The sequence below is a fragment of the Cyclopterus lumpus genome, chromosome 12 (assembly GCF_009769545.1).
Source record: "Cyclopterus lumpus isolate fCycLum1 chromosome 12, fCycLum1.pri, whole genome shotgun sequence".
Classification (NCBI taxonomy): domain Eukaryota; kingdom Metazoa; phylum Chordata; class Actinopteri; order Perciformes; family Cyclopteridae; genus Cyclopterus; species Cyclopterus lumpus.
In genome coordinates, this window is record NC_046977.1 from 11,692,250 (window position 1) to 11,706,526 (window position 14,277).

Sequence of the window (14,277 nt, forward strand, 5' to 3'; positions counted from 1 at the left end):
TTCTGTTTTTTTGTTCTCAGTTTCTCCTCTGTTACTCACAGAGTCAGATTAAAGAAAAAGTCCTTGCCGGGTGGGAATGGTCACAGGCACGACCCCCCACCCCAGGGAGCAAAGAGGTAGACGGCTGGAGAGGTCATGCTGCTTGACCTGGAAAAGGCCTGAAAGAGCAAAGGGGGCTCTATGGATAGATAGATGGATTGATAGAAATCAGAGGAGAAAAGAGGTGCGAGAGAAGAGATAAATATGGTGAACACAACAACGGGAAAATAGGAGATAGAATAGATATAGATAGATACAGTAAGTTTAGGGAAGAGAGAAAGGGAAATAAAATCAGATTGGAAGCCTATGATACTCAACGTAATGTGCCAGGTGGCCTGATGTCCATTTAAATAGTAATTGGTATAATATAATTAAATACCTAAATAAAATCCCTAATGTATCTGTAATTATAGGCCTAGTATCAATCCTTGTGCCAATGTAGTTAATAAGTCAGTTAATTTGAAAATAATGATTACCAAAAAACAAATGAGGCCTTTTACTGTTCATCATTTTATTGATAAATATGAGTTATGTTACTCCCCCCTAGCCTCCTTCCATTTTACAAAATTGTCCCCTGGGCAAAGCAAGCTACTGAGAGACACGCAGGATATATAAGGGATGGAAAATTTGACCCAAAGTAGGTAAAAAAAATAAATAAATGATGATGCGCAACTTCGTCTTCGCCCCATTTCCTCCTCCTCCGCTTTCAGGCCAAGAAAAAAATCAGTGTCTAATGTTTCTCACAGAAAGCATTTTAACTAATGTCATGAAGTCTGAGAAGTGTGTTTGCATGTGTGCAGCATTGCCAATGCATCAATACAAACATGCCAAACAAGCAGTTTTGATACATTGTCATGGTCATGTTTTATTTTGTAATCCTCTTTATTCAAGCTGTGATGTTATCTTTGGTGGGAATCACATCTCTGAGACCCTTCCATATTTTCCTATGACAAAAGTGTGCTCTCAAAGATACATGTGCGGGTGTTACTGGGTGTGTGTGATGGTGTAATATTAGTGTGTTGTTAGGGTGTGAGTGTTTGTGGTTAAGGGTGTAGCCTTTTTGCCTAGGACACTTGTATCTTAACTGTTGGACCATTAAAAGTGTGTGTGAGAAGGAAAGCTCTCCGTATGTCCCACCAACTCAAATCAAATCGGCATTTCCATTGATCAATTAATGTTGCAACTCAAGCCACCCAGCGTCCCCTTTGTCGCCGATGGAAACCAGAGGTGACTGGAGTGCCTGAGTACCTGTCTGTCTGGCTGATCCCATGGACCTCCGACACACACACAAACACACACACACAGGCTTCCTTGGATGCAGCGAGCCCTTTCTTTCTTTCTTTCCCTTCATTTTCCTGCTGTCTATTTTGGTCAACTGGTGGCCCGTTCCCACAGTGCTGCTGTTCCCATGGTTATCGCCGCGGAGATAGCGAATGGGGGTTGGGGTGGTGGGCTTGACAGGGAGCGGGAGAGACAGCGTTGCTCTGTTCGAAGAGATAGGGGACTCTGTGGCTGTAGGGGAGGTGGGGGGTGAGGTGGGGTGCATTGGGGGGGGGGGGGGGGGGGGGGGGGGGGGTTGGGGGTGAATGAAGTGTATGGGGTTGAGAGTGTGTGTGATGTGTAGCTCCCATGAACATCACAGGTGGCCCATGGGGATTAAGCCAATGGGATCTCATTAGATTCACAATTTAAATTTAATCTGCGAGTTGATATTCATATCGTCAATTAAAAACATATGTTGTATTTATTTTAAGGCATCCATCATATTAGATGTGGATGGCGCAGACTTGTGGACACTGTTTTTGATATGGGGTCAAATTCAGCCTTGGATGTGAACATAATGTCTTTCTGACCTGATGTGTGTCTTTTTTCTGAGGGTAGATGCTACTTAGCGTAGGTGGGGTGCAAAAAGAGAGGTGGCAAAGGAAGTGGAGGGGAAGGGTAGGAGCCAGGACCTGGTAAGGGGTGGGGGGGGTGAGAGCAAGCGAAAGGAGGGAGCAAGGGAGGGGTGCGGGTGGGAGTGCGGGGCTCAGAAAGAGGGACGGATTCAGTTCCCACACTTCTAATTACTGTGTCACTGGAGACTGAAAGGGGACTGCCCCTGGCCCTAGGGAATTTGCTGGGACCGGTCGCAGAGAGGGAGCAGCGGTGGAGGGAGGGAAGGGGGCAGAGGAGCGGAGGGAGGGAGGGAAGGAAGGAAGGAAGGAAGGGTGGAATTAAAGAGGGTGTATGACACAGGAACTCTCTTCATCGTCCTTTTTTTTGGTTTTACCTCATTGCATTCACACTAGAGGTGAACCCCTTTACTGCGAGTCCCATCCCTTCTTCTGCCCTAATACCCCAACCTCTCACCTCCGACCCACTTCTCCTCAACCTTCCCTTACCCTCCTCCACCTCAGTCTTCTCTTTTCCCCTCAGCCTTTGTTCACTATCATGTACTGCTTCCTTTTTTCCCCCGCACCCCTCTTCTTTCCTTTTTTTTAACCTCCCCCTCTACCTCTCTGCGTTTCTAATGCTGCGTTCTTCTCCCGTGTCTCCTGTTGACATGAACAAGGCTCCCAGAGACTCTTTGATGTGAGTTGGAACACAAACACACACACTGATGTCTTATTCTGCATCATTATTGCCACTTAACCCTGAGCCCTTTTGCTCTTTTATGTGCCTTTATCTCATCCTCCCATAGCATGTGAGCTGTGTGCGTGTGTCCTGATAGTATATATGATTACTCTAATGTCCACACTACTACATTTCCATTTTAAAACGCATATCTTTGGCCCTATCTTCTGAGCGTCCACACTAGGCCGGAATTTTAGAGCACCGAAACGGATATGTTTAAAAATGTTCCTGAGGACGGATAAGTTTGAAAACTCTGGGGTTACCTACAAGTGTAGGTGCATTGGAAATGATGACGATGACACCCGCGTTAACGACCTGATTGGGTCTTAGCAGTCCCAATGTGTCCTGCCCTGATTCGTCACGCCTGTATCACATGAACCTTTTCCGGAAGAACAAAAACAACAACAGCCTTTATTATTGGATCGGCGACCAGTGGTTCAACATGGATAACTGATTACAGGCATTGCTGACCTTGTTTTCTATACTAGCAGCTGTTGTGCAGTTACATTCTGCATTTTATAATTCTGCTACTGTCGACATGCGGAGGAAGCAGCTGTTATTGGAGCGATTAGCGAGCGGCATGTTCAGCCCTACGAAGCAGACGTTTGAAGTTGCAGTTTGCGGCTTTTAGGAGGGCGATATACACAAAATGTAGGACAACTATTGTGAAGTCCACACAGAAACTGTAAAGGAACAAAAGCATGAATTGCTCTCCAGTACAACAGGGACTTTAGCCCCCAGTAGAGCAACGAGTGTGAGAACAGACAACAACGAAACCAAGATAATACAGATAATAGATAACCAAATGTGTCTGTTTGAGTTTATAGAGGAAGATTTTAGAAGAAGATCCTAAGTATCAAGCATCATTAAAGACTACTATAATAATAATAATATATTTTGTAACTAAGCAAACAATCTACTTCCTGTTTACATCGGCACCCGCATGCCCAGTGTACATGAATAGTTATGTGAAATTCGTTTTCAGGCGTTTTAGTTTGGAACTCATTTCTAAAATGATGCTGAAACGCCCGGGGGGGGCAGAGTATTGGTTTGGATGTAGCTGAAGTCCGACAGACATATACATAGTGGGTGTGTCTGTTTATATGACAAACATCAGCTTTTTTTAGTGTGCACCAATGTTTTTTTCTTGAACCCATTTACTGGTCAGCTGAAATATTGATCCAAATTGAATATGGGTTTAAGGTGTAAACAATTACCTGTTCTTAGTCCTCCTCAGTTCATGTCCTCTAAATGCTAAATGCGTCAGCTAAATGGCCCATGGTCGAACAAATGGACATTGTTTAAGGTGGTGATCATCAAATATGAGCATGGAAGCTCAGTGGGTATATAATAACTAAATATTGTAAGTTAAAGGGTATATTACAAGCCAACAGAGCTCTCAGCCACTTATCATGGTCTTCATTCAGCGAATGGAGCTGTTTCAGTTGTCATCACAAGAGCCTGAGGATGACTTTAGCCACGGAATAACAGGTGGTCATATATGGAGGGGACATCGTAACTCCTGGGTTTCAGCTTTGCATATGAATGGCTTCCTTGATCTTTCTCTGCTAAGTGTTATTGTAAATATGTCAAACACCCCCAGAGTTGGTTTACCACTTACTAAGGCTGGTAGGGTTCATAATGGCTGGTGAAGCTAGTCCTAAAATGGGGTGTCTGTGTCCACATGTTTGTTGACGTGTACAGTCCATGCTTACAGTCCAAGGACATGAGCAGATGAAAATATGTATGTCACACAGTCAAATGGATGCAGAAACTATAAATTGCTGCTTGGGGTGTTGTTGCTGTATCTGAAATGATTATGCCCCAGATGGTGCAACTATTGTCGTGCCCACAGAAAAGGATAAAGTTGTTTCTCTTCGTCTGCCCACTTACCCTCAGATGGCAGCACAATTAAAAGCCATATTTGTTTCATAGGGATCCTGCCTGGGTGCTTTATAAATAAGAGAAATTAAGAAAATAAACCAGCCCCCACCTGTGTGAATCTGGTCATGGGTGTATGCCTCAAGCTGCAGAATTAGCCAATTAGAAGGTCACCCAGTCTGTAAAATGATCTGTGGGTATCCAACCCAACTCTGACACCTTGTCTATCAAAAAGCCACGTGAGAGTCTTTTCCTCTTTGTTTCCTCATAGCTCTTCTCGAGAGAACAGACCCCACCAGCTGTGGCAGCCACCACTGTCACCACTGTCAATATGTAGCGTGGATGAATCACTCTGCATTACAATAACATTCCCTGCATGCCTGCATGCCTGCATGCCTGCATGCCTGCGTGCGTGCCTTTACATCAGGAAGAGATGAGAAAAAATGGAAAAGTGAGCCACGTGGAGGTTGGGGGCTGCAGGATGAAGTATGCGCCAGCGGCGATAAACGTTGAGCAAAGGAATCTGCCGATGGCTCTCCCATGGCGGAGCTGTGTGTGTGTGCAGATGTAGTTCAGGTCGATGGATTCAGGTTGAGTGGGTGGAATTTCAGTTTGGTGTGTGTGTGGGTGTAGTGACAGTTTGAGAACTGTTAGCGCATGTCGAGGAAGGCTGTGTATGTCGTAACGATATCGGGTTGAATGGGTACATTGAAGGCACAGGGGCACATTTGGAGCGCCATGTCTGCCTCGAAAAGACAAATGTTCACAGTTGCGTGGATGCTTTATTTTTGAGAGAACCAGTTGTCTTTATTGCACATATGACAGCAGCACAACACCCACCATCTGTCTCCTCAACAATTGTGTCTTCTAAATGAAAACAGGAAAAGAAGGATCCCAGGGATTGTGGAGTTTTCTCAGTTTTATAGGTGTTCAATAGGTTGTGACAACAATTCAGAGGTCTGTTTTGTTTCACGTATAAAGTAAGAATTATTTATGACTTCTCAGGTTAAAACCAAAGAGTGCTGAAGTGTTTCTCTAGCTTCTGTAACTTAAGGCAATTTCTCATTTGTGGTTTCTTTTAGTTGACCTCCTGTTTACTATCCATATTCCAAGCTACCTGCTGCCTACCTCCCTACCTATCTATCCACTATCCATTGTATGCTTAGTGATATTAATGTAACAATTCATAGCATTATAAAAACTACAGCTTCCAACAGCACATAATACAGTTTGTCCCATAGCTATTTTTTTTGATCAACTCTTCCTTCCAATGCCATCTTTCCAACTTGTTTTTAGCAGCAATCTGAATTCTAAAAAAGTCTAATGGTTTGTTTTTGTTTGTTTTTTATGGCCGTCTATTGCTTAATAGACAAATTAAGTGAACAGTTGAGCAAAGTCAGTTTATGAGGATTGGTTTATAGTAATTTGCGTTGCTACAAATGTCAGTTGGATTTTTAATGAATTTGCTACTGCATGAATATAATTAATACATTTTCTTAAAAGACAAAGAAAAAACGGTGATCCTCACAATTGGTTGCTACTGGACATGTAGTAAACATTTGTAATTTTTGCTGAATAAATGACAAAATAAACAACGATAAACCAAGAAATAGTTACAGATACATTTTCTGTCAAATCAATTATTGGATTTCATCATTTCACCTTTGGCCGGTCTGCTCTATTTGAAGCCCAGAGCAATTTTCAGTTTTCAACCCAACACTGACATTGGAATGAACTGCTACGATTGAAAAGCACATTAGGGCAAGTGTTGGATGTCATGTGCCGCCTAACACATTGTCCCCCCAACTTAGAATGTTTAGTCTGGCTGTTTTAATTTCAACTCATAATCCAAAAAAGCAACATATCAATAGAGGCTTGCTGGTTGTTTAATCCATCTTTTTATGTTTCTGAGATGAGCTGTTTTTATCCCTCTTCAAACCCCACTGCCCAGTGAGCAGCATTGTCAACGGACCTTTTCAGGACGTTGTTCTCCCTGGCTGTTTGGCTTAGACCGGCCCCAGCTATCCGGCGTCTGAAGAGAGAGAGAAAAAAAGGGTACTTGGAGATGGAGAGAAAGGAGGAGGTTAGAGGTGAGCAACAACTAGAGAGAAGGAGATTGAAGGGAACACTGGAAGGGGGTAGATGGAGCTTCAAGCAAGACATAGAGCAAGAGAGAAGACATAGGTGCAGTTGGTGGAGAGAGAGAGAGAGATAGGGGTCGAGGTTGAAGGTTGAGTGGGTAAAACCCAGAATGAACTGACTGTGCCGAGCCAAGGGAAAGCATTAGTGCTATTTGTGTGACGGCTAGACTGTTATCTGCTAGACTCCAGACTATTATCTTCTTCATTACCCCTTTTAGTGAGCTCCAATGAAGAGGGAACCAAGGGACGAAAGAAAAGGCAAAAATGTTGAGGCCAAGAGACAAAAAAGGGATTGAGCACGAGTTAAGGGGCAGAGAAATTAATGCATTGCTACTGATGACCTGTCACAACTCCCAATGTACAATTTGAATGGTATGGTAAGAATTTAACCACCAATATAATACATTTCACATGTAATTTGACGTTACATTACATTACATGTCATTTAGCTGACGCTTTTATCCAAAGCGACTTACAATCATTTTACATTCATACACTGTAGAACAGCTACAGGGAACAATTCAGGGTTAAGTGTCTTGCTCAAGGACACATCGACTAGGGCGGGGATTGAACCACCAACCCCCTGATTGAAAGACAGACCACTGACCCACAGTCGTACCACATAACCTAGTGTTGTAACTAATCTATCATATTTAAAAAACAGTTAAGTAGATACAAACTAAAGAGATTTTTTGTATAATTAAGTCAACCATGTATACTGTAAAAAAAGAAAAAGACAAATATACTTCAATTAACATGTAAGTGTCATAATACAAACACTTTAATGATGACAGTCTTACTGTATATGCTGGTAGAGGCTGCATTTAAAAAATGTAGGACATGTACATTTTAACTGAGAACAGATGAAAGCATGATATGAAGGGAAATAAATAGATTTTAAACTCTTAACCTGGTAGTTCCAAAAGAAAAAATATTATTGGCAATAATAAATGGATGTTGGCGCACTTGGTGGAGGGGGTTGCGCCCCTTCGACCCCCAGAGAAAAATAAGAGTAGAGCACAAGGGTCAATTAGGTAGTGTTGAAATAATAGAAGAACTTGACATAGAGACCATAACACATCTGTCTCAGCTGACTTGAAGTTCACTGGATTTGTAATACTTGGAATGAATGCAGGCCAATTTACATATTGTTTACATTCTAAGCATTTATGCACAACATTCAGGCTTTCACAGTCCTATTGTATGCAACACAACTGGATGCAACCCTGGGAAAATCAGGAAAGACATAATGGGACTTGCAGGTGAAATGAGTGGGTGCCACGTGAGTCAGGGGAAGAGTGTGCGCGTGTGAGAGAGTTGCATGTGAGTTTTTACATCTTCTGCATGCCTGCAAAGTAAGTGTGAGTGTATATGTTTGTTCATGTGTGCGAATGAGGTGAGTCAGAGGAAGGTGTGTGTGATGTCAAGCCCAGACAGGCTCTGCTGTGGTCCAAGTTCAGGTTGCTGTCAGGTGGTAATGGTTAGTTAACAGAGCTGGTAATTACCTCAGACTGTCGGGCTGAGACACTGGCCAGATACCCTCAGGATACTGTGGGAAAGTACACGTATTTAGTCGGTCACTGCAGTATTTCCCTCATGCTCCTGCTGCAGCAGAAAAGTGGCCCTACACCAGGTGTTTAGATACAGTAGATACAGGAAGGATTTTATTTTTTATCTAAACTTGGTGATATAATGTGTTAATTCATTATATTTCACAGTGTTTTAGTGGAATCCCATCTCTCTGTCCATTACAGTATACACTTTGTTGATGTAATTTCTTAGTAACCCATTTTTCGAGTAAATTCAGATGAACAATGGCTCTGAATTTAGTAAATGATTTATCTGTGCACCCTCATCTTATCGCTTAGATTGTTTTCAACACGAGAAGGGCAGTTGCAGTTATCTAATTTTGCCTCAGTTTGGCTGCATTTCAAAATCTGATGGTGTCTTGTAATAAATCTGAGGAATACAAAACAATTGTTGCCTTTAGTTTGTTTCCATGGTTAAAAAAAAAAAAGACATTAGGCCACAAAATGATAGACCTCGTTCAAACCTATAGTAAGATGTAGCAGGATACTCAACCTCTTTTCCATTTCAAAGCAATGCATGTATGCCTAACAGTAAGTTTTATCAGTAAAGATAATGTCATGACTCGATCTCACCTCTTTGGTCAGCAGCATTAATTGGCAGATCGCAAACTGGTATTCAGCCTTAATTCTCCACTCAAACATCACTTGAATGATTGACACTGACATGTCAGTGTTAAATGAAGCAAGACGTTTCCACTATTTCTCCTTCCGTCTGCCGAGCCAAAGAAAATGAAAACAGTAACTTTTCCACAGTTTACAGCCGTAAGTAAAAATCTGTGTGTGAGATTGTCAATTGCTTTTGAACGGTATCCAAGTCACCTTGCATGACCTTGGGACTGTGTGGGAAAGCAGAAAAAAGCCGACGCTTTCTGCCAGCTAGCTTCTCCTTACTCATCATTTTTACAGTAGGATGAGGCGGCTTTTTCCAGTTCAGTCTGCCATCCCACTTACATTGGACCTACATCATTTCACATTGGCAGCAAAATGTTATAACAGAATGATGGTGGACAAAATATGGCATAATGTCCAAGACATGCAATGATGGAAGCAAACAATGAATCTCTGATGTTTTCTTGGATGGCAAACTAGATGAAGAATATGTCCTTTTCTACGTATTGTGTATATTCTTTAGATCACAGGATCCTTGAACAGTGGAATTAAGTATTTTTAACCTCAACTTTGATTTTAATTATTTACATTGAGACTGAAAAGACAACACTTTCAAAGGGAAATGATGGTGCAGTTCTGCCTCCCCTCTCGCTCTCCTTCTCTCCAGTTCCCACGCTGCCCCTTACCTGACTTACCACAATTTGAATCAAATCACTTGTGCCCAATTGGCTGCTCTGACCATGTGACCTACATCGGCCCTAAAAGCACCGCCTTTTGAGATTGGTCGAGGATTTTCCCATGGGAGCTGCCTACTGTGTGTGTGTGTGTGTGTGTGTGTGTGTGTGTGTATGAGAGAGAGAGAGAGAGAGAGAGAGAGATAGAGAACGTTAGGGAAAAATCTCCCACCCCCCTGCCTCCTTCTTTCCCCTCCCTCTCTTTCCTACCTCCTCTCCACTATCCCCCTTTCTCCTCTCTTTCCACCACCTCCCATCCTTTGAAACACAGTATCACACTTTAGATAGCCTTTGTTGTCACGGCAAGGAGCATTCTTTCTCTGGCGCGGCCACACGGAGTGTGAGAATGCAGGAGGTTCCCTGAAAAACAGAAAGAACAAAAGACTAAGAAAATGTAGCAACTGCCTAAAACGATGTAGAGTATGATACAAAATAAGAAAATTGGATTCTTTAATTTGTGGTGTCCCTTTTGATCTTAAGGCCATAACATAAAAAAGCCTGGGGAGAACACTGACTTATCACAAAATATAATGTCTACCTTTGAGGAAAAGGCAGTCTCCGTGCAGCTTGGTCAGTACATTCAGTGCTGTGGGGAGAAGCTCCTGCGTCTTACATGCATCCAAAAGAAGCATGTTTTCAAAACACAATCAATAACGTGACGGTTTGGAACGGTTGCATGCATCACTTCTACAACAACTTTAAAAAATGGTCCAGGCTGTAGTGACTGAAGGCACTTGTTGTGCTTCTTGATGATCACAAACATGATCATTTGCCTGTGCAAACATGCCAAACTATGATGGGTTTGACAACACTGTCAGTCTGATGCTTTCTGTGTCGATAGACATGCAGGAGCTGCAGAGGAGGCACCTCCATAAGTGTGTTCTTCTTCAGCTCTCTGTGGCAACTGCGTGAGAAACTCCAGTAATTAAGTAGTACTGTGGGAAAATCATATCCTTCAGCAAGCCAAAAACAGAAAAATATCACAGAAATTAGCTGGTTCAACCGGGTTTCAAATCTTTAAATGAAGTTACAGAGCTACAATCTGTGTTTATTAAAATATAAGGCACCATAAAACCTCCCCACTGTGACCAGGCTCGTTTCATTACGTCCATATCCATGAGAACCGTGAATGCATAACTGATATCACTATCATGTGTGTTCATGTCACTTCGACGTTTGTCATCGTGTATTTTCTAACGTTGAATGATTTCACTTTCTTCAAAAATGTCTTTGTTTAATTCACTTGTCTTATGAATCTCCGCAGGGCCTTTTGCATTTTTTTAACGAGCCGTGTTTTGATTTATTATAGATGCACACTACTTCCATCCAGGTTTGCGTGTGTGTGCGATGCCGTGCGTGTGTGCCTTCCCTGTCTGTGGCTTAGTCTTGAGAGTTCAGAGCAGGTTCTGGCTTGCTCTACTCTGGGAAACTTTGAGCTGAGCAAATAGCTGGGTCTGTTTTCCTGGCTGTCGCCACACTTCTATGTGTGAGCCATGTGTATGTGCTACTTACAAGTATATGCATGCGGTCTATGCGCAGTGTAGTATACTGCTGTGTGTGTGTGTGTGTGTGTGTGTGTGTGTGTGTGTGTGTGTGTGTGTGTGTGTGTGTGTGTGTGTGTGTGTGTGTGTGTGTGTGTGTGTGTGTGTGTGTGTGTGTGTGTGTGTGTGTGTGTGTGTGTGTGTGTGTGTGTGTGTGTGTGTGTGTGTGTGTGTGTGTGTGTGGCAGAATACAAAAGAGGAAAATACAGAGTGCACTGACGGAGAGATGGGCTTCATTCCCACAGACGACAGGAGATGACACCTCCTGCTATTCCCACACCTCCACTGTCTAGCCGCTCTCTCCTGTCCGACCTCACTCAGCACGGAGGCAAACACCCCTCTTGCATGTGCACACAGACGAGGGGGACATAGGGTTGCGTTTCTGATTTGCAGTCTTCATTTAAGTTTTCCTGGATAAAGAGAGAGCGAACAGGCTTTAAGTGAGCCAGTCAGGGATCTTGCTTTGTGAGGTTTGATTTACAGCCCACCTCTAAGTGGAATGCTGTTTGCTGGGTGGAGCTCAGGTGTGTTGACAAGGCTTTTAGCACTGACATGCTGTCAGGATGGCTTACAGATGAGTGTGTGTGCACGTTAGGGGCCGGCAAACAAGAGGTCACTAATGTCCCACCAGGGAGACCTTTACCATGGAGAGCCAGGACAGCATGGACATGTGAACGTTACTGAGGCGTAAACGCTGTCTACACTCACCCACACCGATCTGATCTTTGTGTAACACTTAGCCCCTTTCACACCAAAGCAACCACGAAGGAAAATGTCTGTGTGAATGGATCCACAACACACATTTTCGTGCTCTTAAGATCCTGAACTACACCTGGTTTTATACCAGAGGCGTAACCCTTTTCGACAGGGGAACTCTGGTCACTATTGTTCATAATGTTAACCTGGGCTTTCACATCCATTGGTGCTTAATCTCAATGAACAGATTCTGCATTCATATACAGAATATGTAGGCAACGGGACAAGATGTTGGTATTGGAGGCGTTCTGGTTTCCGTTTGTAGTCTGGGTTATTATTAACCAATCACATTCGAGCAGGCTTTGGTTGAATACAGGTAAACGGTACGTGTGGGGAGCAGCAGATGCGGAAAACACGGAAATGCAATCTTGGAACGTGCTGGCTATTGTCTGACCGATTTATATTTTTGATTTAAAGTTAGTGTGTCAACCAGCTACTTGTGAAACAATCTGGTCGCCCACGTCATCTCTGAACTCCGACCCCAGTGTCTCATCTCGGAGAATTCTAAACTAAACACGCCCACTTCATGCAGCTCAGGTGACTTATTCAGGTGTGCCTCAAGTGAGAATGTAGGAAGAGTTTAGTTTTTTCCTTCACACAAACTAATTCCGTCACTTTTCATGTGTATGCCCGTGACCATCAGGATGCACATTTAGTTTAGTTGTGTTCAACATCCACTCTTCATCCAATGTGAAGAGATCATTTTAATCTTCATCTCATGAGGCTACAGTATGTCTAACATATTTCCTCTTCCCCATGTTTTACTCATGGAAACACTTCTTTCGACCCTGCTGTTAATGGCTGTTTTTATCTTTTTGTCCAGGCGTGTAACAGTGATCAGTATGCAGCGGTGCCCTGTAAGGACATGGTCCGGATGATGAAACAGAAAGGTCAGTCAAACATTAGTGGACTCCTTGTTGCGATATAATGTATTTGGATGTATCTACCATTACTTCTTACGTCTTCTGTTTGACGTAGTTTTCAAATTGGTATGGCTCACCTCACTTAATTCATGAAATGTCTGTATTTTGTTTCTAGGATTACTGCAGGGCCAGGACAACATTGATCACACACAACAACAGGAAGAGGAGAAGCTCAGTCACATTCTGACCCCAAGTGTGACCCCTGAAATCCCCAGGTATGTTCAGTGTCAATGGGCCCCCCTTTCCGGGCTGGACCCCGACACCCTGACCTTTCCCGGGGGGGCACCCATACAGCTCCACGCCGTGCCCCCTGCCCTCCTGCCGAGGATACCGCTCTTCTATGTCTGCACCAGATGTGGCAAGGTGTTCTGGGAAGGCTCTCACTTTGGCCGTGTCCTCTCCATGTTTCAGGATGTCTTACACATAACAGACGAGGACACTGAAGCAGATGCGGCTGCACAGCAGAACTGACATTTGTCGAGCTACTGCACCTTATCTGACCTCAAATATTTCCAGAATAATAATTTACACTTTTAAAACTGAGTTTTCGTTCAATCCAAATACATAATTGTAATAATAAGAGGCGGAAAGACTGAATTCATCTGACATCACAAGAGAGACACCAACTTCAAAACCTTTTGAAATAATTGGATTTCCTGTTCACCATCTGGTTTTAACATTTGTCAAACCAAAAAGCAGACTCCCATAGTCTCAACCGTGTTAAAGCTTTTGTGTTCAAAGTTAAACGTTTTAAGTTTAAAGCTCAGTGAACCAAAGACGGGTCAAGCTGTGATCGAGTTGTGACTTAGTCAATTTTGTTGTTGTTTGTATTCACTGTTCTACCACATTTGTGTGGGATTTATGGTTTGGATCGTATTGAGATTGTTTGAATTGTTACTCAAGCACTTTCCCTCACCGAGGAATTAATCTTATCATCAAACTATAAAGTTTGTTGCTATTTTATTTGTTATTTTATTGATTTGATTTGATTTTTAAAGTTGCTGGGCTAAGTTCTGTGGCATTTTTTAGCAGTCTTTAGTACTGTATATGTCCATTCTGTGTTTTCATCTGTATCATTTTGTATTATTTAGCTAAAAGCTGAATATGCGGAAATAAAGTGCTTTTAATTTCATGTATTATTCTGTGAGAAGTCCCATTTGTTTCCGTCAGTGTACAGGTATTTTTATGACGAAATTCACAGATGGTAAACGATTAAGATTGGACAGCATGAGCATCAACCCTGATGTCTGTCAGGTGTAACGTTAACAGTGGGGGTCTCGTGCCCCGAGGCTGAAGAGCAGACGGATCACGGAGTAACACACACACACACACACCGCCGGAATCCCTTCACATTTTCTCATACCTTAATTTCCAACTCTCCTCTCCTCTGCACTCCACATTGGATTTGTGGTGTTGCAGAAATAAGAATGCCTAAAAGAGTTTAATAA

At 42.8% G+C, this 14,277-nt stretch overlaps 1 protein-coding gene across 2 annotated transcripts in view; it reads left to right on the plus strand.

Annotated features, from left to right (window-relative positions):
• exd3 (exonuclease 3'-5' domain containing 3) overlaps positions 1–13,965 on the plus strand; it is a 36,120-nt gene extending 22,155 nt beyond the window's left edge. Inside the window, exons 20-22 of one of the 2 annotated variants that reach the window (XM_034547189.1) lie at positions 12,730–12,796; positions 12,945–13,044; positions 13,241–13,965. In XM_034547189.1, the coding sequence (XP_034403080.1) occupies positions 12,730–12,796; positions 12,945–13,044; positions 13,241–13,256 (183 nt within the window). In that variant the 3' untranslated portion in view covers positions 13,257–13,965. Of the gene's footprint in view, positions 1–12,729; positions 12,797–12,944 lie in introns of both variants that reach the window. The other variant, XM_034547188.1, reaches the window with a different exon arrangement.
• The last annotated feature ends 312 nt before the right edge of the window (positions 13,966–14,277 follow it).